Raw genomic sequence first — 22,647 nt, forward strand, 5'->3', positions numbered from 1 at the left:
TTCACTAGAAACGGACAAATCAGGAACAGGCGGACAAGCGACAGCCAGAGTCTGTTGTTAAATCTCTGAGTTATTTGTCAATGAGATGTCTCAGTTATATACCAACTATCTCCAGATGCAGCTGAGCACATCATTCACGGGCAATAATGCCACAAGCAGGTTACAGTTAACCTCACTTATATCTCGCTGGCCGTGATGCTTTCTGTCTGTAGCACACACTTTAACTGTGGACAGTGAAACCTTGCACGTACAGACCTGGCCTTAATACTGTCCGATCCTCACATTTACGCTGCTGGTATTCTTTCTGATAAACTGGAACTTAGCTCACTGCTGAAATGTTTCTTTAGTGATCAGAGGGCTGACGCACACTGAACATGAGTTACCAATATTTTAAACTTTTTTTTGTTTCCACTCTTGAGAAACTGTCTTACAATTTTACTGTGTGTATAAAACTAATTAAGAAAAATAAAAGTTGTTATCCTCATTGCTCGACATTTTTCTTTTCCTCGGGAAACCTGCAATAGTCAGAAGCTATCAATCTATACCCAGCCTTTTAATATATTGACACATAAAACTCTCCTTTCAATGAAAATCTTTCTCAGATGCCCTTACCTAGAAGTTGGTCTCATATAATTTAAATTCAGATTAATTGCTAGCTGGCTTCAAGAAAGAGAGTGGGAGTGAAGGGTAGTTATTCAAAGTGGCAGAATGTGGAAAGTGGTGTTCCACAAGGATCAGTGCTGGGGCCACTGCCGCTCACAATTTACATTAATGAATTGGACCTTGGAGAAAGAAAAACAATTTCTAAATTTGTGAATGACATGAGAGGGAGCTCACTGATTGCTTGGGGTGGTGGGGGGGTACAAGTCTAGGTAGAGTAGAGAAACAGAGGAATCTCAGAGTACAAATACGCCAATCACTAAAGGTTGTGCCACAAGTTAGCAAGGCCATTAAAACAAAAACCAAACAGGAGGCTTAATTCTAGAGGAATCAAATTGAAAAATAGGGAAAATAAAAGCAAAATACTGCGGATGCTGGAAATCTGAAACAACAACAAAAATAGCTGGAAAAACTCAGCAGGTCTGACAGCAGCTGCGGAGAGGAACAGTTAATGTTTCGAGTCTATATGACTCTTCATTAGAACTAAGGAAATAGAGAAATGAGGTGAAAAATAGGGAAGTTGTGCGAAACCGGTATCAAACCTTGGTTAGACTACACATAGAGTACTGTGTGCAGTTCTGGTCACCCTTATAAAAAGAATATAGAGGCACGGGAGAGGATGCAAAGGAGATTTGAAAGAACGACACTGGAAATACATAGATATACCGATCAGGAAAGGATTGACGAGCTGGGTCTCTTTTGAAAAAAAGGAAGACTGAGAGGTGACCTAATAGAGGTCTATAAAATTATGAAAGGTTTTGATAGAGTCAACATAGAGAGAATATTTCCTCTTGTGGGGAAAAGTATAACTTGACGCCATCAATATAAAATAGTCACTAAGAAACCCAACAGGGAATTCAGAAGAAACTTATTTACCCAGAGTGCTGAGAATGTGGAACTTGCTATCACAGAGAGTGGTTGAAGTGAATTCTATAGATGCAGTTAAGGGAAAACTAGATAAGCATATGAGCATATTGCTGGTACAGACACGCTGGACCAAATAGCCTCCTTCTGCACTGTAATGATCCTGTCAGAAGGGAATAGAGGATTACAATGATATACTTAGATGAGGAAAGATGGGAGGAGCATAAACGCCAGCACGGGCTGATTGAGGCTAATGTCCTGTTCAGCGCGATATATGCTATGTAATCATATGTACATAACCATCACTTGCTAACCTATAGCAACCAAACCAGAGCCAGCAAATCCTCGCCGGTTGTTATTAAGTGTAACTTCTCAAAGGGGTAAAGTTTATGTTTGGAAACCAGGCACACTGCCTCCCCCACTGCACCCCCCACCCCCATAAAACCCAGCATGATGACGTCAGGCCAGCAACCCAATGACATCACAGCAGTCTCCATTAGTGCAGAAGTCTGGCCAGATCGGCAGCCCACCTGCCATTGTGAAAAAACTAATTAACAATTAGGCCATTAACAACCAAATAGACTGCTATTTTACTCAATTTTCCAGTGGGTGCATGTGAAAAATGATTGGAGTGTTTTACGCCAGGTATCAGGAAGCATTGTGGATAGAAAGGCTGCAAGCGGTATTCTGGCTACATTCAGTGAGAGAGAGTTTCCCAGTGACTGGAGTTTGTTTAGTAATCGTTTTTAGCCTGCAATAGGAGAGAAGGGAGGCCTACAGACGGGACAACTAAAAAAAAAACAAAAAAAAACTGAAGTTTGCAGACTCCGGTATTGGACCCGGAGATGGTTGTCTCCCATGGACACTATCCATCCTGGAGAAGGCTCCAGTGAGGCGAAGAGGAACAGTAGGAGGAGGTCAGCTGGCCAGGGATAGGTGCACCCTGTGTTTCAGCAAGGTGGAGAACCTGCTGCTGTGCAAGAGCCTACAGAGGAGAGACATCAGCAGCAGGCAGGCAGAGGTAGGCAAATAAACATCCTACCAAAAGACCCTACGGGATGAGGATGACCTATCTCCAAAGACTGTGTCTCTCCAGGGGGAAGGTCACATCACCATGTGACATGTTGGCTGGCGAGATTGCTTTGAATTGTGTCAGTGGCCGCCCTATGTCCGTAGCATTTAAGATTGCAGTCGCCTTGAATTTTTTCGCTTGCGTCCTTTTTGGGGATGTTTGCAGAGGATTGCACAATTTTCAGCTCTATTCATGACTGAAGCAGTCCATGTCCACATACAACAAGAGCTGGACAATATTCAGGGTTGGGCTCAAAGTGGTAAGTTACATTCACGCTACACAAGTGTCAGGCAATGGCCATCTCCAACAAGACAGAAACTAACCATCACCCCTTGACATTCAATGGCATTACCATCACTGAATCCCCATTATCTACATCCTGGGGTTACCATTGACCAGAAAGTGAACTTGATCAGCCCTATAAATACAAGCTACACTGCTGCAACTCACCAAGGTTCCTTTGACAGCTCCTTCCAAACCTGCAGACTCTACCACCTAGAAGGACAAGGGCAGCAGATGCATGGGAACACCACCACCTCCAAGCTACACACCATCCTGACTTGGAATAAGATCACTATTCCTTCACTGTCACAAAGTCCTAGATCTCCTTTCCAAACAGCACTGTGAGTGTACTTTTTAAAATTCATTCATGGGATGTGGGCTTCACTGGCTGGGCCAGCATTTATTGCTCATCCCTAGATGCCCTTGAGAAGGTGGTGGTGAGCTGCCTTCTTGAACCGCTGCAGTCCATGTGGTATAGGCACACCCACAGTGCTGTTAGGAAGGAAGCTCCAGGACTTTGACCCAGTGACAGTGAAGGAACGGTGATATATTTCCAAGTCAGGATGGTGACTGACATGGAGGGGAACTTCCAGGTGGTGGTGTTCCCATCTATCTGCTGTCTTTGCCCTTCTAGATGGCAGTGGTCGTGGAGTTGGAAAATGCTGTCTAAGGAGCCTTGGTGAATTCCTGCAGTGCATTTTGTAGATGGTACACACTGCTGCTACTGTGTGTCAGTGGTGGAGGGAGTGAATGTTTGTGGATGTGGTGCCAATCAAGCGGGCTGCTTTGTCCTGGTGTCAAGTTTCTTGAGTGTTGTGGTGAGTATTGCATCACACTCCTGACTTGTGCCTTGTAGATGGTGGACAGGCTTTGGGGAGTCAGGAGGTGAGTTACTCACCACAGGATTCCTTGCCTCTGACCTGCTCTTGTAGCCACATTATTTATATGGCTAGTCCAGTTCAATTCCTGGTCAATGGTAACCCCCAGGCTGTTGATAATGGGAGATTCAGCAATGTACGTAAAGGGGGTGATGGTTAGATTCTCTCTTGTTGGAGATGGTCATTGCCTGACATTTGTGTGGCGCGAATGTTACTTGCCGCATGTCAGCCCAAGCCTGGATAGTGTCCAGCTCTTGCTGCATTTGGACATGGACTGCAGAGTTGCGAATAGCTGAATATCGTGCAATCATCAGTGAACATCCCCAGTTCTGATCTTATGATGGATGGAAGGTCATTGATGAAGCAGCTGAAGATGGTTGGGCTGAGTCTCTACACCACATGAACTGCAGCAGTTGAAGATAGCAGATCACCACCATCTTCTCAAGGATAAAATTAGAGATGGGCTCTAGAATTAGAATGCTGGCTTAGCCAGCGATGCTGGCATTCCTTGAAAGAATAAAAAATAACATACACGCTTCCTACACATGCATACTCTCATCATTGGGAGGTGGTAACAGTGGTTGAAACCTCAGCCCTTTCAAAATTGAGACACACATTCCTCCCCAAATTGTGCAACCCTCCAAAGTCAAATCCATCAATACTACCTCCACACCACCTTCCCCAGTTCCCCCTCCACCTCCCCCCACCCCCCCCAACCCCGCCTGCATCCCCTTCAGCACTATCATTGCAGGAGAGAGCTATGTGCCATTGGAAGCTCGCCATCCTGGGTCATCCTCCAACCTCGCCACAGCCAACAGTATGACTCCATTGGTTTGCTTCCAGGTCTAGAACCTTGTCCTCCAATGGAGTGAAAATGGCAAGTTTTGGATCTCCTTCCCTCCTCCTTGTCCTCTCTCAGGCATTATGTGCCCTCTTCTCCTGCAAAGGTAAAGGGGCATAGTCATGAATCCTCTGTGGGAAAATCATGCGTTCATCTGTGTGCCCAGCATGCCTGCTGTTGGCAGCCAACACTTCTCAATGATTCTTGCTAACTCACATATCTTGCACTTTAGAAGCTCTGCGCTACCCACCCAACCCCCACAACCCCACTCCCCCAAGAATCCCATGGTGCCATGCAGAATGGCTAAGACACTGTGCAATCCCACACTTTAGACCCATCACACTGGGAAATAAGCCTGTCTGTGAAATGGTTGCACACACACCCTGGAAGGGGTTATCGAGCCTCTTAAGGGACTGCGACCACATCCTTCGGACAGCCCATGGCTGCTGACCGTCTCTTCGACCTCCACCCAGGCTTTTTTGGTCTGGCGGTGGTGGTCTCCTCTTCCCATCACCATCAGCTGGCATGGGCACCTACAGCTGATCACTCACAGCCTGGAGGAGGACTGGCTGGGAGTCTTTGCTGGACCATGAGGCCATCCTTGGTCTTGGGCCCCTCCATCTGCCCTTCCTCCATTATCTCTTGCAGATGTACAGCTGGAGAAAGTGCAGATCGAGTTCCCTCCTGTGTGGAGAGAAAAACAGAGTTAAAGAGTAGAATATGAGTCGTTATTCAGAAGGGGAATGGGACACAATAGTCACCCAAGAATGCTCTTACCTCTTGCTTCCCTAATACCTCAATGGCTTCCGAAACAGACTTCTGGAAACACACTTATTCCTGAACACCGTGATTTCTCCTGCTGCTGCCACCAACCTGTGCCAAGGTGTTTTTAAATCAGGCTGTCACCTACTTCTGCTTCAGGGCCTGACGCCTCTCCCGCTGAACATCCCACCCTAGAGGCCCGATTGGGCACACCCTTCCCCCACCTAGTTGGCTGGCTCCCCTCCAGGCTATGGTGTGCATTATTCAGTGTGTACAAAGGGTGGGGCCGGGAGTAACTGGACCACACACACTTCTGGCTTGGCCTCCCACACCCCACCCAGGGGCGTAAAATTCGCCCCCAAGCCTTTCTGTGTTTGCAGGGTCAAACATTGGTAATAATCTGTTGTGGCGGCAATTTCCTCCCCTCTGTTTTTGAATGTAAACTAAAAATGCAGGATAACAGAAATAAACTGCACACGCCGGGAAACTGCAATAACAACAGAGAAACACTGACAACACGGCAGCTTCAGCCAAGTCTGATAGAGGAAGATGGTGATAGTTCGAATGTCATGTGCAGATCTTTGATTGGAACTTGTGAAAGGTCTATCATCCCACCCGCTCCCCCTTTCTGAAGTGTTAACCGACAGTTTTACTTCAGAGACTGTTCAGTTTTGGTTAACGTGCTATATGCAGCTGGTGGTGACTATGTGGGGCAGACTACCCTGAGGGGGCAGATAAGACTGGCATTTATACAGTGCCATTCGTGACCTCAGGAAATCCCAAAGCACTTAACGGGCAACAGTCCAAATCTTCCAATCAGATGCTTTGTCCGGAGCTGATCAGACAGAAAACTATCCACTTACCTGGATACGACGTTGCTTGTCAAACCTCTGGTCAACGGTGCAGGAGAACTTCCTCGGTGCAGGAATCCACACCGAGAACAGTGAAGAGAATCAGCGCCGAAGCCACTGCACCACCACCCACACCCCCGGCCACCACACCCACCCCCACCTTTTTGTGGCACAAGCTGCTGGATTCTGGTAAGTGCTTAAAAGTTCCAAAACTGTTCCGTGTGTTGGAGAGTGGGTGAGTGAATGGGTGAGTGTATAAGTGGTAGCGTTTGTGAAGTGAGTGGGTGTAGGGTGGCAGGATGGCAGGTGGCTAGGGTGGCAGGGTAGCAAGTGGGTGAGGTGGTAGGCTGGTATGTGGGTAGGGTGGCAGGTGGGTTGGATAACCGGTGGGTGAGGTGGGTGGCAGGTGGGTAGGATGGCAGGTGGGTAGGATGGCAGGTGGGGAGGGCAGTGGGTGGGGAGGGTGGCAGGTGGGTAGGATGGCAGGGTGGCAGGTGGGGAGGATGGTAGGTGGGTGAAGTGGGCAGGGTGGCAGGTGGGTGAGATGGGCAGGGTGGCAGGTGGGTGAGGTGGGCAGGGTGGCAGGTGAGTGAGATGGGTAGGATGGCAGGTGAGGAGGATGGTAGAGTGCCAGGTGGGGAGGGTGGCAGGTGGGTGATGTGGGCAGGGTGGGAGTTGGGCAGGTGGGTGAGGTGGGCAGGGGGGGAGTTGGGCAGGTGGGTGAGGTGGGCAGGGTGGCAGGTGGGCAGGGTGGCAGGTGAGGAGAGTGGTAGGTAGGTAGGGTGGCAGGTGGGTGAGTGGGTAGTTGGATGGTTGGGGTTAGTCACAGCTGGTTGGACATCGTGGTTGGGTGGTGGGGCTAGTGAGGTCGGGTCGGGTCAGGTTTCAGTCTGGAGGGGTCAAGGGAGTCAGAGGGAGGGTCAGTTGTGCAGTTACCCAGGAGGTTGACTTGGATTTTTTTGACTAACATTTCCTGGGCAATTTTCCAGGTAAATCAGAACCCTCCAAAGCTACCTCAGAGTCGAAGACGTTTTTGGAGGGTCCTGGGGAGCAGGGGAATTGCCCTTCGGAAGTTCAAACTCACGGAGTCAGCCTGTTGGAACTTTCTCAGGGTCCCCATGTGCATCTTTGGTAGTGCGTCCTGTCTCCGATGATCCAGAGACAGGTAGATTTATACAGTCCATTCAAGTCCTCAGGAAATCCCAAAGAACTTTATGGGCAATGAACTGCTTTTGAAATGTGACGGCCAGTTTGCACACAGAAAGATCTCACAAACAGTATTATAATAATGACCAGATAATTGGTTTCAGTGGTGTTGGTTAAGGGATAAATATTGGTTAAGGCCTGAGGGAGAACTCTCTTCTTCTTCTCAGAAGCAGTGCAGGAGCATCTTTTGTGTCCCCCTGAGATAGGTGAGGCCTCAGTTTAGCATCCCATTTAAAATATAGCAATTTTGACAGTGCAGTATTTCCTCAGTACCCTTCTGGTGTCAACAAACTCAAGGAGGAGCGAGGAGAGAAAGCATTTGTGGGTTATGATACATGTGGGATATTTTACAGATACTCAGTCCAACCAGGAGGCCAATGTGATCACCTCCAGACATGGCTATAGCTTGATCCACCTGTTGTGCAGCATCTCCTGTTCATTAGATATGTCTTGAAAGTGAACAGGAACTGTTCCTGATGGATTTTTCTCATTACGAAATTCAATATTGCAGGAAAATTTATTTTCAGCTGTTTTGAACCGTTGCCTCAAGATTCGCTTACAGCCTCAAACTGTCCCAGAGAGACTTTGGGCAGAATTTTGCCGCCGGTGAGCAGGGGGCGGGGCCCGCTCGCCGACGCGTAAAATGACGCGCGGTGACGTCAGGCGGAACCCCCAACATCATCCCGGTCCATTTAAATTTTCAGGAAGGCGGGAGTGTAGCAAAATCAGCTGCGGGCCCGCTGACCTGTCTATGGCCAATTGAGGCCATTGTCAGGTTCAATTATACAATTAAAGGACCTGCCCGTCCAACCTTAAGGTTGTCGGGCAGGCCAGGAGCCCCGGCGGGGAATAGAAAAAACATGAAACCTCATCCACGGGCGGGATGAGATTTCATGTAGGGTTTTAAAATGTTTAATAAATTTATTATGTAAATTATGAACATGTCCATCTCATGTGACATTGGGGACATGTTAGGAATTTTTTTTTTCTATTTTACATGTTTTTAAAAGTGTGAGCGATCTCCCTGAGGCAGCACTTAGCCCCAGGGAGATGAGCGCTCTTCTGTGCATATGCATGAAAGAGCGCACTCTCGCTTTTGGGCAATCCCCCCCGCCTGCACAGGAAGTGCATAGCGTTTCCCACCGGACGTCAGGCTGGACGGGCCTTAATTGGCCCGCCCACATAAAATGGCGGCGGGGCCTGCTTCTCCGGCAGGGATCGGTTCCCCGCCCGCCAGAGATTGGGCCGGGCCCGCCCGCCCTCCAGGCAGAAAATTCTGCCCTTTGTCTTCCAGTTTATCCCGTACAGTAAAGTCCCACTGTTCACGACTTCCTCTTTCGTGAATTCTCTTATCCGGGAGAAAGTCTTTGTACACCAGTTCACCCATGGCGGGCCCAAATTATCCGCCATTTTAAAAATAAGAAATAGAAGCCATCTTTAGAAAATGTCGAAAAAAGCCCCCGCCTAAATAAAGTTAAAGAAAAGGAAGGTGCCCATGACGTAATTCCTGCAGTAGAACGCACACACGCTCCGTGTGCGTCATCTGTTGTTATTTGCATGAGGGTGATCATTATTACCGCGGTTTAATTCCTGATCCACCTCCACACTCAAGTAAAGTACAGTAAGTGTTACAAATTTTACTTTCTTGTTTTGTGAAACAATTTCTCCAGTAAATTTCACTTTTAATGTATTAAAACCATCATTTTTATTGCCTTCGACCCTTTATACATGTAAGATTTTAGGCTGGCTGGAACCGATCTAATTGACTCCCATTGTAAAGTATGTCCGTCATTCGCGAGGCTTTTCAGGAAGGTATAGAAAGGGCATTCAGAATAATACAAGCTGTCTTCGTCAATCACAAGTTTATTTCTGTTCCTAAATCACTATAATTGGATATGCACTTATATGCAATGTGAAAGCTGTACATTTGAAATCTGTGCAGGAGTTGTTCACTAGCCTTCAGCTGAAGACAGGCATCCTGTAAAGAGTCTGCAGCAATCCACTAGAGGGCCCTCTTCTATTGATTTTATTTTTAACCCTTGATGACACCAATGAGGTTCTGCACTTGGGCCTCCAATATAACATCTACAGCCCTTTACTCCCTTTCACAATTGCTACCAATCAAACGATTGTTAACGTTTTAAAAATATATTTGGGAAATATCATCACCAACATCGCAGACTTCTTGGAGGTTGGCTGAGGATATTGGCGGAGCTCGTTTTGTGGCTGTTGTTCTGAAAGAATAGTCACGCAACTTAGAATCATTGTACCTTACAGCAGAGAGCGAAGCCACTCAGCCCAACTTGTCTGTGCTGGCCCTTTGAAAGCTAACTGATCACTCCCACTTCTCAGTTCTTTCCCCGTGGCCCTGCAAACATAAATCTAGTTTTCTGTGCGATGGATGAGTTCAGAGAGAGTGAAGTGGGTTTGGGCAGTTCCAACCCAGCTACAGAATGCCAACATTTTACACAAGTTGACACCAACGAGCAACCTCATAAAAACTGTGGAAGTGTGGGAAACTGAAATGCCATCCCAGCAAACATCATGCTGCTTGAGTTGGGGGGGATCATGTAATCGGGGCAAAGTAAAGCTTGGCTTCTTTGTCTCTCTCTGCCCTGTCAAACATCCTTTGACCAAATGATCAGTAACTAGTCCCATGCCAGGACAACTTGGGAACTACTTTTAGGCTAGGATAGCTCAGTAACTAGTACCAGGCCAGAACTGCTTGGTAACTAGTCCAAGCTGGGATTGCTTAGTAACTAGTTCCAATTAATTACTATTGCTGGGTAACTGGTTTCAGGGCAGGTCAGTCTAGTAGCTAGTTCTGGGCCAGGATTGCTGGCTAACTAGACCCAGGCCACAGTTGCTCTGTAACTAGTTTCAGGTCAAGACAGCTGGGTAACTAGTCCTAGGCCAAGGCTGTCCTGAAGCTAGTTCCAGGCCTCAACTGCTCATTACCGATTCCCAGCCAGAGTTGCTCAGTAATTGGTCTCAGGCCAGTACTACTCGGTAACTAGTCCTAGGCCACATTTACTTGGTGACTTGTCCCAGGACAGGGCCTTTTGTAACTATTCCCAGAGAATGCTTGGTTAACTAGTCCAAGGTCATTACTGATTTCCAACTTGTCTCTGTAACTAGGGCTACTCTGTTACCACTGGCAACCAACACAGCATGTTAATTAGTCCCAGCTCTTGGCTTCTCTGTAACTAGCCCCAGGAAAATCAGCAAGGATGGTTGTGGTGATTCTGCTGAGATATACAATGGATTCTAGAGGATTGTTCCTTAAGTACCAGATGGCTCATCCTGAGATTCATGAAGCTGGTCCAGTATACTCCCCAAGGTACACAAGGATGACCTAGTTGTGCAGAAACTGGATGAGTTGTCCTAAGATTTCACTGAGGCAGGTTGTACCTACATTGTGTACTACCTATAGGGAGTTTTAAAAAGAAAGACTTGCTTTTCTATATCACTTATCATGACAAGCGGATGTCTCAAAGTACTTTGCAGCCAATGAAGTACTTTTTGAATTGTAGCCGCTGTTTTGATGTAGGAAACACAGCAGTTAATTTGCACTCAGCAAACTCCCACAAACAGCATTGTGATAATGACCAAATAATCTGTTTTTGTGATGTTGATTGAGGAATAAATATTGGCCAGGGCGCTGGGGATGACTGCCCTGCTCTTCTTCGAAACAGTGCCATGGGATCTTTTACACTACCCAACCCAACAGGCAGATAGGGTTTTGGTTTCATGTCATTAACATTATGACCTAGATTTTTGTTTGTAATTAAGTTATTCACGCTATAATAAGATTACATTGATAACACTAGCCTTCCCATCATCAGAAAGCAGAGAGTTTGGTCTCTTTTGTGTGAGCAGGTTTTGGAACGAGACGATATGGCTGGACAGTGTGTCCACATCCACTGCACCACCCATCCTCCGTCTGAGAAAGGGTTGCCTGCCCTCCACGCCCAACCTGAACTAGACACCAGGCCTTGAGGGAGAAAGAAACATACCCCACCCCACTGCAACATGTAACTCTCCCGCTGAAGGGGAGAAACCATGTCTCCTCCTGTCTGAGCAAGATTTGAATCTAGGTCCCACAGTGCCACCTAGCGTCAATTATTATTCATATGACAAATTCTTGATCCTCCCTGGCAAAGATCAGCTCCTGTAGCATGGACTATAGATCTCAAGCAGCAATCAGCATAGGCGGAAACACTAAGCTTTAGGTGCAATAAGAATATTTCTTTCGAGTCTCCTTGCAGTAATCATTCCACACTCACCATCTAACACATTTGGTGTTGTTGATCTCTCGAGTGGAGTTGCAGTTAGAGGTATGCAGCATGGATGAAAGATACATGCTGAGTGGAAACATGTAAGAAATCAGGAGCCAGGCAATCTCAGAATCAATACTTTATGTTTAACAGCCAATGGATTCAAGAAGACAATGACCAATAAGTGTGCACAATACTAGATCGCAAACTCTCATTTAACATCAGCACAAACAACACCACAAACCTGCATTGTCAAAACTCAGAGTACATACAACTAAATTTCATTTTAATACCACTCTGCATCCGAGTGCAAATCTCAAACACATTTGCTCACAAGTTTAAAACGGCTGTTGCACATTTAAGATAGTCACAGCTCACCTGATCGATGAAAGCATTCACTCTGCAGCTTGCTCTAGTGCAGTGCAAACATAATACCCAAGGATAGGAGCCCAGGAGACCCCCGACAGCTTTAATGAAGCACGTCTGTGTACATTCACATTGGCTTCATATAGTTAACATTCTTACCAATAACAGCCAGTCTTCATTAACCAAATAAAATGTTTGCTGAAGAATTGTTTTGTCTTAAGAGGAATATTGTTTAAGAGGAAACCCTTGGTTTGTTTGAGCCTAAGGGTGAAATATACTGAGGCTACTCGTGTTTATTCAGTTATTTTGACTTGCTAGAATTTTTCTGACTAGGAAATGTAAATACAGATATTGCACATGTTAGAAAGTGGACAAAGAAGTGAAACTATCAGCTGACAGCTGAAGATAGCACATTTGTGTAATATACTACGCTCCATACAGCTTGCCCTGTGGGGGTAAAGGGTGGCAGCAGTTAATAGAATTCCTGACTATTTAGCAATGCAAAAGTTACACATCAGGTTGAAAGATTTGAGTCTGACATGCTTCTAATACTGTCAGCTATTAAACAGCTGTTGCTTAAATAGCAGGGCACGCTTTAACAGAACAATGACACCAAAAAAGTTTTACTTGGCTTTTCATACTGTGCTTGCTAACAGAGATGATGCAACACTCTTATGTTTTTGCTTTAATTAATTGGAGAATTTATGAGGAGGAGGATGTGTGGAGTCTTATATGTGGACTTCCTCATTTTAAGAAGGAATGCTGCAGCAAGAGGGGCAAGAATTCCTGTATGAAACAGTTCATAGAATCTAAAGGCGACACACAGACATGGGTGCCTAGTGCAGACACAACGCCCCCGTGATTTCAAACACAAAAACAGTAGAAAGATGCCGGTCACCTTTGCCTCTCTGAGCGCTGTTTGCATACAACACAGGGATGCCCAAGAACCCCATTCATTTTCAACTCACAATGTTAATCTTCAGTGAAAACACAGATTTAGGTCACATACAGGCTGAAAACATCAAGAATTTAGGATAGATCCCAGGTTCACCCTTTGAGCTCAGTCACTGCCCTCGTGTTTAATTTTCCTGATTGGGGGAAAGATCTCACTCATAAGTTAGTGTCTGATTTGAGTAAATGTGGGTCTGATGCAACAACAGGCAAGGAGAGAGCAGCAGTCCTACTGATCGGGAAAGTGGTTACAGACCTGTGGACAGATGCCAAAAGGAACCGGGCATCAATCAAAGTCACACACACATAAAGAGGTCAAAGCCAAAAAGTGACTGCCAGTAGCCAGTGTAATAATTGAACAGCAAACCGGGGAAGTGGCAAGAAGTAACAGAAGAGGTAGAAAATGGTGGAAGTGGAGTCTGGAGGGAATGGGTTTGAGGGGTACACCACAGCATAGAGAAGTAGGGGCAGGGGTCAGAAGGAAATAAAACAAAGTTGACCTGAGTGACACGGACAAACAGGATGCCCACATGAGTTGCAATCATCAAAACATGCTGGTGGAAATGGACAGTGTTATGTTTACATTCAGAGAAACGTACACCAGAAACCAGGCGTCAAATATTGGATCAAACCTAACCTCAGGCTGACAGTGTAAAGGGGAACAGAGATGTAGGGAGCATCAACAAGGGTGATTAGTTATGTATTCTGCAAAGAGGTTGCATACAAGGACATCACGGGAATTGTCACATTATCAACATCTTATAAACTTTTCCATAAAGCACTGTGTGCAGTAACACTTATTTGGGCTTTATTGCAATGTCTTTTCACCTATTAAAATAATAATGCTCTAACAAAACTTTGCTTGCTGTGCAGCTGGACAGAGTCAGAATGAAGGTTTCAGTGCGGTTTACTTTGGAATGGGAAAGGATGATGATTAAAACGCAGGACTCTGAGTGAGCTTATAATGTGGGTATTAGTGTTTTTTGCAATAAATTAGGTGAGAGGTGATTAAAGCACAAAGTGCAACTGTTTACAGTTTTATGCAAGTGGAAGGTCTCCAGCATTATCCTGCATGTTGAAATTTTCAGTATTGTGGTTAGCTTTGGTTTGAGGAATGCAGCCTTTTAGCAGGCACAGCCAGACTATTAGCTTTTACTAGTTTGTTTTCTGATGGTTAATAAATTGTTGGCAGTTGGTTAACGTTTTTTAACAAAGAGTAGTGTAAAATGCTACCACATGACATATTTTAGCAACCATACCTTCAATAACCTTAAAAGTTGGTGATTTTTTAAAATATAAAATGCCTAGTTTGAATAAATATTAAAACACTTAACTGTAGACCATGCACCTACCTATCCGTAAATAGACTTAATGCAGGTGAGGAATCCACGAATCTAATCTAATCTAATCTAATCTGCATGCTGAAGAATGCTTGAAGAATTGTTTCAATGTGAGTAATCAGCCAGGATATGTTTGCAATTATACAAGAGCAGGATGTAGAACACCGTCCGTTAGAATACTGCAGTTTTTAGAGAGGGCTACAGTGTCAAACAAACTATGAGGTATTTGAACAAGGGATCTGGAAATAAAACTGCAATGGACCATTACTGCATAAGAGGTTACACTAGGTGCTGGATTTTCAAAGAGTCAGGAAGGCTCCGTGGGCTTTTAAAAATGGCGGGCGGAATCCCAATGTGGAAGTCCCACCCCCATTTCCAACAGGTACAATTTTTGCCGGAAACCTGAAATCAGCAAAGGCGTTTGAACTTAGTGTTTGGTAGAACTTGGACCCCATTTTGGTTTTTTTCAAGGGCCTTAATCCATAGTGTGGGATTGACAGATTAATGGAATAGATGCAAATGCTCTTGAGGGCAGATAAGCTGTGTATAGCTATCGTGACCTAAACTCTTTGAAACCCCCTGTCCTATAAACTTAAAAAAAAAACAAGCTGCAGCTGTCACAGAGTTTTAAAAAGCCCTCTGCCGGACTATTTTGATTGACAGGCCATCTACTGCAGATAAGGTAAAAACAAAGTAGTATCTGGTCATGCAGTTTCAATAGAGTCCTTTGTTGAAACGTTCCCATGAGCTATTATTATTTCATTGTGAATGTTTGGCTGAGTTTCAAAAGCTAAAAAATATCTCAGCAGGGTGTTCTGAGTTCGCAGCTTGATTGAAAGTTTAGAGTCTATTAAAGGAATAGCTGCCTTTGAAATGGGGTTTGAATAAAATATTTTTTTCTTGAAGACATTAACCACTTGAGGAGAGTTAAATGCTTTTAATGGATTTTATGAATGGGAGTTATTTTCATTATGAAGTGTGTAGGCGTGAGAACTGTTTTATATTGTTAGAAGTTTATTTTTCCATCTTCACATGGCTCATGAGGTTTTTCCATGGTGGATACTGGATGGGTGCTTATGGAGGTGGCATGGAGGATTTGAAGGGCCATGAGTTGGCATTGATTTGGCATGGAGGGTATGAGGGTCCATGTGGGGGGGTGGGTGAGGGCATGAGTTGGCATGTGGGTATGAAGGGCCATGAGTGCGAAGTAGGGGGTGGTGAGGGGGGTATGAGGAGTGAGGGCTAGAGGGCCTAACAGCTTCTGAAATATCTGAGACGAAGTCCCAAAGAACTGAAGCAGGCCTCCTAACTTGCACCTCCCCCCACCACGCACCACCTCCCCCTCCCCCCCTCCTTCCCCGTAATCCCCCCTCCTCCACCACCATCACCATCACCCCGGAACAAAATCATGAGAATCAGGGTAACTTTACCATGGCGTGTCCAGAAAGTCAGGAAATTTTGCTATCCACCTTGGTTGCTAAAACTCAGCCCTAGTGTCAAACTAATTTCCTTCCATAATGGGAGCTGTACCTCACTGATCCCATTCCAATAAGAGGGTCCAGCAGATACCATGTTTACACCATTCCCAAAGAGGTGGCTGTGACATGGTAACCCTGCTGTACCTCTACCAATGGGAGAATCGAAGCTAATAGGTGATGTTCAATATTACTATTCCACAAATAAATCTGTTTTTCTGAAATGGTCCAATCCGTGATGGTTTTGTAACATTAGCGTCTAGTGAGAAACAGTAAGAAACCCAGTTTGACCGATTAACCCACATTAACTAACAGATTGGGTCTCCCTTGATCAATAGATGGGTGCCCAATTATAGCTGTGGTTGGTTGGATCCCTTTGTGATCCTGCCTGATGCTCCTCCACCCTCTTGACGCTGAGTGCATTAAGTGCACTCTTCTTTTTATCTGAATAAGAAATCCACATGGGTAAACTGGACCATATGAAGGCGAGTGCTTGTAAAAACAACTTGTATTTATATAGTGCCCTCTATGTAATAAAACATCCCAAGGTGTTTCACAGGAGTGCTGCCAAACAATATTTGACATTGAGTCACACAAGGAAATATTTGAACAAGTGACCATAAGCTTGGGCAGAGAAGTAGGCTTTAGGCAGTGTCTTAAAAGAGGGAAGACAAATAGAGAACGGAAAGTTTTCGGGAGCGAATTCCAGAGCTTAGAGCCCATACACCTGAAGTTACAGCCACCAATGAAAATTGGTGATAGAAATGGAAGAACGCAAAGATAGCAGAGGGTTGTCGAGCTGAAGGAGATAGAGAGGACTTAGGCCATAGAAGGATCTGAAAACAAAGATTCAATCTTTTAAAGTTGCTGGATCGGTTGACTATGTTAGTCAGTGAACATGGGGGTGTGGGTAATTTTTGAGTTGGAATACAGGCAGCAGAGTTTTGGACGGCCTTACGTTTATGTACAATGGAAGATAGGAGTCCAGCCAGGAGTGCATTAGAATAGTCAATAAGCATGGATGAGTGTTTCAGCAGTGATAAGCTGAGGCTGAGGCTGAGGCTGGAGCCAATGGCTTCAATTTTCCCAACAGTTAGTTGAAGAAAATTTCTGCTCATCCAGCTCTGAATGTTGGACAATCAATGCAACAACTTAGAGACAGTGGAGGAGTTGAGAAAAGTGGTGGTGAGGTAGAGCTGGGTGTCAGCAACGTACATGTGGAACTTAATGTGTTTTCGAGTGACATCTCTGGAAGCCAGCATGTAGATGAGAAACAGGAGAGGGCTAAAGATAGATCCTTGGGGACATCAGGGGTAACTGCCTAAGAAGAAAAGCCATCTAAGATGATCCTCCGGCTATGATTAGGTGGATAAGAATAAAACTAGGCGAGTACAGTCCCACCCAGTTCTCGATATTGATAAGAGTGATAGCTCATCTCAGGAGTGCAGCCAGAGCCAAGTCAATGGCACCATGGGTAGTTCAGCTGTACATGGGGTTAAAAGGAAGACTGCAGAGCAATCGTGATAGGTGATTCAGCAGTTAGGGGAACAGACGTTTCTGCGGCCATAGACAGGAATCCAGGATGGTTTGTTGCTTTCCTGATGCCAGGGTCAAGGATGTCACTGAGCAGCTGCAGAGTACCATGATGGAACAGCCAGCAGTCGTGGTTTCACTTGAATACAAACAATGTAGACAGAAAGGCAGATGTGGTCCTGTAGTCAGAATTTAGAAAGCTAGGTAGGAAATGAGCAAGCAGGATCTCAAAAATAGTAATCTCTGGATTACTTCCAGTACCATGCACAAGTGATAGGAGGGTAAAGCAGATGAATGCACGGTTGGAAAGATCATGCAGGAGGGAGAACTTTAGATTCCTGGGACATTGGGACCAGCTTTGTGGGAGATGGACCTGTTCAGGCTGAATGGATTGCACCTAAACAGAGCCAAGACTGAGTTCCTTGTGGGATAATTTGCTAGTGCTATTGGGGAGGGGTTAAACTAACTTGGCTGGGGTGTGGGAAACGGAGAGGAATATCAAGTTGCACAGAGTACTGGGAAAGACAGCACTAGCGTAGGAGACAGTAAGTTATTATATGGGTTCAGAGTAAGTGGGAAAATAATAAAGTCTACATCAGTGATACTCTGTATACATGTGAATGCACAGAGTGTGGTATATAAGATCAGTGAGTTACAGGCACAAATTGCCATGTCGAATTATGATGTTGTGGCTATAACAGACCTGCCTCAAGGATGGGTAGGACTGGGTATTAAATATTCCTGGATACAAGTGTTCAGGTAAGATAGGAAAGGAAGAAAAGCCCCCCATTGTAACTACTCTAATAGGTGGTGGTATTGATTGGGAGAACATTACAGTGCTGGAGAAAGAGAATATTTCAGATGGGTTCAGGACAGAATCAATTTGGCTAGAGCTAAGGAACAAAAGAGGGTGCAATTACATTGTCCAGTGTTGTCTATAGTGGGAAGGATGTAGAGGAATAACTTTACAAGGAAATTACAGAGCGTTGGAAAAATTTAGAGTGGTTACAATGGGGGAATTTAATTATCCAAATTTAGACTGGGGTAATAGTAGTGTGAAGGGTGGAAAGGGGAAAAAGTTCCTAGAGTGTGTTCAGGGGAATTTTCTGCAGCAGTGTGTTCCCAGTCGATTGCAAAAGGAGGCACTGCTGGACCTGGTTCTTGGGAATGAGGTGGGCCAAGTGGATCAAGTCTAAGTAGGAGAACATTTAGATGGCAGTGATCATTGTATCTGTAGGTTTATGGAAAAGGACAATGAACAATCGGAGGAAGAAAAATTAACTGGGGGAAAGCCAACTTCAATGAGGTATGAAAGGATTTGGGCCCAAAAAATAGGAGTCAAAGGTTGGCAGGAGAAACGGTAGCTGAGCAATGGGCTACTTTCAAAGGACAGATAGCTCGAGCACAGAAATGGCATGTTCCCTTGAAAGAGAAAGATGGGGTAAACAAAGCCAGAGCTCCCTGGATGACAAAAGAGATAAAAAATTAAGGTAAAGAAAGAAAATTGTGCTTATGACAGATGTCAGGTAGAAAATACAATTGAGAACCAGGCTGAAAATAGAAGGCTCAGAGGGAAGGTGAAAAAGCAAATGAGAGAAGCAAGAAAGAACAAATGAAAAGAGACTGACTGCTAACATAAAAGGGAATCCCAAAGTTTTCTATAGGCATATATAGCAAAAGGGTGGTAAAAGGAGGAGTAGGGCCAATTAGGGAACAAAAAAGGGGATTTACTCATGGAGGCAGAGGGCATAGCTCAGGTACTAAATGAATACTTTGCATCTGTCTTTACAAAGGAAGAAGATGCTGCCCAGGCCATGGTGAAAGAGGAGCTAATTCAGACACTTGAAGGGTTTAAAATTGACAAGGAGGAGCTGTTGGATAGGCTGCCTATGCTTAAAGTTGACTGGGGTTAAACCAGGATTGGATGCAATGCATCCAAGGATACTGAGGGAAGTGAGAGTGGGAATTGCAGAGGTGCTGGCCATAATTTTTCAGTCTTCCTTAGACTCAGGGGAGGTGTCAGAGGACTGAAGAATTGCAAACATTACACTCTTGTTCACAAAAGGGTGTAAAGATAAGTCCAGCAACTAAACTCCAGTCAGTTTAACTTCAGTGGTGGGGAAACTTTTAGAAACAAAAATCCAGGACAAAATTAATAGTCACATGGATAAATGCAGATTAACTAAGGAAAGCCAGTGCAGATTTGTTAAGGGGCAATTGTGTTTAACTAATTTGCTGGAGTTTTTTGAAATGGTAACAGAGAGGGTTGATGAGAGCAGTGCTGTTGATATGGTATACATGGATTTCCGAAAGGCATTTGATACAGTGTCACACAATATACTTGTGGACAAAGTTATAGTTCATGGAATAAAAGCGACAGTCGTAACATGGATATAAAATTGGCTGAGTGACAGGGAACAGAGAGTCTTGGTTAATGAATATTTTTTTGGGCTGGAGTAAGGTTTGTAGTCGAGTTCTCCAGTGGTCAGTGCTGGAAACCTTGCTGTCCCTGATATATATTAATGACATAGATCTTGGTGTACAGGGCACAATTTCAAAGTTTGAGAATAATATAAAACTTGGAAGCATTGTGAACTGTGAGGAGGATAGTGTAGAATTTCAACATTTCACAAGTTGGTGGAATAGGCGGACAAATGGCAGATAAAGTTCAATGCAGAGAAATGTGTGGCAATTCATTTTGGTAGGAAGAACATGGAGAGACAATATGAAATAAGGGGTACTATTCTAAAGGGGGTGCAGGATCAGAGGGACATGAGCATATATGTAAATTAGTCATTGAGGTTGGCAGGACAGGTTGATCAGGTGGTTAATATAGCATACAGTACCCTGGGCACTATTAATCAGGAGCATAAAGTACAAGAACAAGGAGGTTATGTGGTACCTGGTCCAGCCTCAGCTGGAGAACTGCATCCAGTTCTGGGTGCGCACTTTAGGAAGGATGTGAAGGCATTAGAGAGAGTGCAGAAGGGATTCATGAGAAGAGTTTCAGAGGAACTTCAGTTATGAAAATAGCTTAGAAAAGTTGGCATGGTATTCCTTGGAGAAAGGTCTGAGAGGAGATGCGATAGAGGTGTTCAAAATCATGAGGGGTCTGGACAGGGAGAAACCGTTCCAATTTGTGAACGCATCAAGAATGAGAGGGAACAGATTTAAAGTAACTGGCAAAAGAAGCAAAAGCGATATTGGAAAAAAACTTTTTCACACGGCGACTTTTTAGGGTTTGGAATGCACTGCCTATGAGTGTGGTGGAGGCAGATTCAGCCGAAGCATTCAAAAGGAAATTAGACTGTTATGTGAAAAGGAAGAATGTGCAGAGCTACGGGGACAAGATGGGAGAATGGCACTAAATGAATTGCTCATTAGGAGAGCTGGTGCAGACAGGTTGGGCCAAATGGCTGCCTTATGTACTGTTGAGGGAAAGATGAGTATGGGTTTGGAGGCAACAATGTGTTCAAGCACTTTGGAAGGGAAAAGAAGGTTGAAAATGGAACAGTAATTTCCAAGGATAGAGGGGTCAAGTGAGAGTTCTTTTTTGGAGAGGCATGTGAACAGCAGATTTGAAGGGCTGGGGAAGGAGAGAGAATGGTTATCAGTATCAGCTGGCAGGCTCATGGGCAAGACATGAGGGGAGATAGGAGAGGAATGAGAAAGGTGCAAGTTCAGGTAAGGCAGTGGGTGCTGTTTAAGTGGAAGCTTGGCCCATTGGACTAGAGGAATTGAGGGAAATTGCAGAGGCAGCTGATCAGATTATCTCAATCTTAGTCCATGAGCTTCTTGTATTTGTTGTTGGAGGTGTGGGTGAATGGGGTTCCAAAAGGTAGGAATGGCAAAAAGAGGTTAGGGGTTATGTTTGCATTCCAGAATATGTGAGTGTGTGTGTGTGTGGGGCGGGGTTACCACTATAATTGCCATCCATGCAGTATTGGATCAGACTGTTTGATTTTTGGGTAAGCTACCTAGAAATTTCCCAAATATAATTTGGAAATCATAAGATTATCAAATGTCTCTATTTCTTTGTCTAAGGTATGGGGAATCAATTGTAAATCCTTTATAGAAGGGCCATGAAGAACCATAGTACCCTTGCTATTGGAGAGCATCAGATGCCATAATAAAATCTCTCCGTAGATCAGGCACTAAATGCCATAATAGCTTCCTCTACAATGGAACATTAGGTACTGTAGCATAATCTATCAATAGTGGGTAGCTAACCTAGTATAGTTTCAACTCCCTGCTTTGTAATGGTAAATGAGTGGCAACATAGTCTATCCCGAAGGATGGCATATTAACAGGGGAGAATTTATCAGCAGCACAAACTCCAGGACTACGTGCACAATCCCACCCAAAAACGCAGCCTGATTTCACCGACTGTGGAGTTTTGGATTTGACTATAAGTGGCCTCCCTAAGTACCACTGAGTGATAAATAAAACATTTCTAATCTGCAACAATTGTTGAATGTTTGCAACAAAAAGACAATATTACTATATGTAGGGCCCTAAGACAAAGGGAGAACAGGTTCGGCCATGGGAATACATGCCATGCAAACATTATCATCACCACCTGATGATCCAATTCTTCCAGCTTCCAGTGAAGAAGTTAAAAATCAAACAATCTGCATGCTTGGCTGACACTATTCAAACAGATTCAAAGTTTTACAGCCAGACCAAAGTGAGCCTGGCGGTTTAACGACCTTCCACAAAACAACTGCAGGAGCCAAGCGACATTTTGCCCAGAAGGCTGCGTGGGTTGCGTTTTACACAGCTGGCGAAATTGGCGTGGGGGTGGGAGATGGGACATGAAGTACATTCTTCTGTCAGAACTCTTTGTGCTCTCCATAGTCATTGTACAGAACTGTCAGGAACTGCTCGTCGCAGATCTTCTTTACCTCTGTGCTCAGGTCTTGCCAGTTTATCCCTGAACGCTTCATTTCACTGTACTGGCAGGAGAGATACTTCAAGGAGATCCGACGCAGGATGATCTTGGGCTCTCGCAGTAGACTTCTGCACCAGCTACTCAACTCTTCTAACTTGGATAGGATCAGACCAGCCTTCCTGCAGGTGAAGATGGGAAGGTGCATGTGGAAGAGAGAGAGAGAGAGAGAGAGAGAGAGGGATAGAGAGAGGGGCAGAGAGAGAAAGGGGGTAGGATAGACAGAGAAAAGAGAGAGAAAATGGAGGAGAGGGTGGAAGAAAGAGGAGAAATGGAGCAAAACAGAAAGTAAGAGATGGAAAGAGGAATGGGAGAAGAGAGATGTAGAGGGGAAGAGAATG

General features: G+C 44.8%; 1 protein-coding gene across 1 annotated transcript in view; it reads right to left on the reverse strand.

The window, feature by feature from the left end:
• Positions 1-22,190: 22,190 nt before the first annotated feature.
• Positions 22,191-22,647, reverse strand: part of astn1 (astrotactin 1) — a 2,710,576-nt gene continuing 2,710,119 nt past the window's right edge. The window contains exon 23 of the mRNA XM_078561790.1: positions 22,191-22,428. Coding sequence (XP_078417916.1) covers positions 22,191-22,428 — 238 coding nt within the window. The remainder of the gene's footprint in view (positions 22,429-22,647) is intronic.

The sequence above is a fragment of the Cetorhinus maximus genome, chromosome 17, assembly GCF_964194155.1.
Source record: "Cetorhinus maximus chromosome 17, sCetMax3.hap1.1, whole genome shotgun sequence".
Taxonomy (NCBI): Eukaryota; Metazoa; Chordata; class Chondrichthyes; order Lamniformes; family Cetorhinidae; genus Cetorhinus; species Cetorhinus maximus.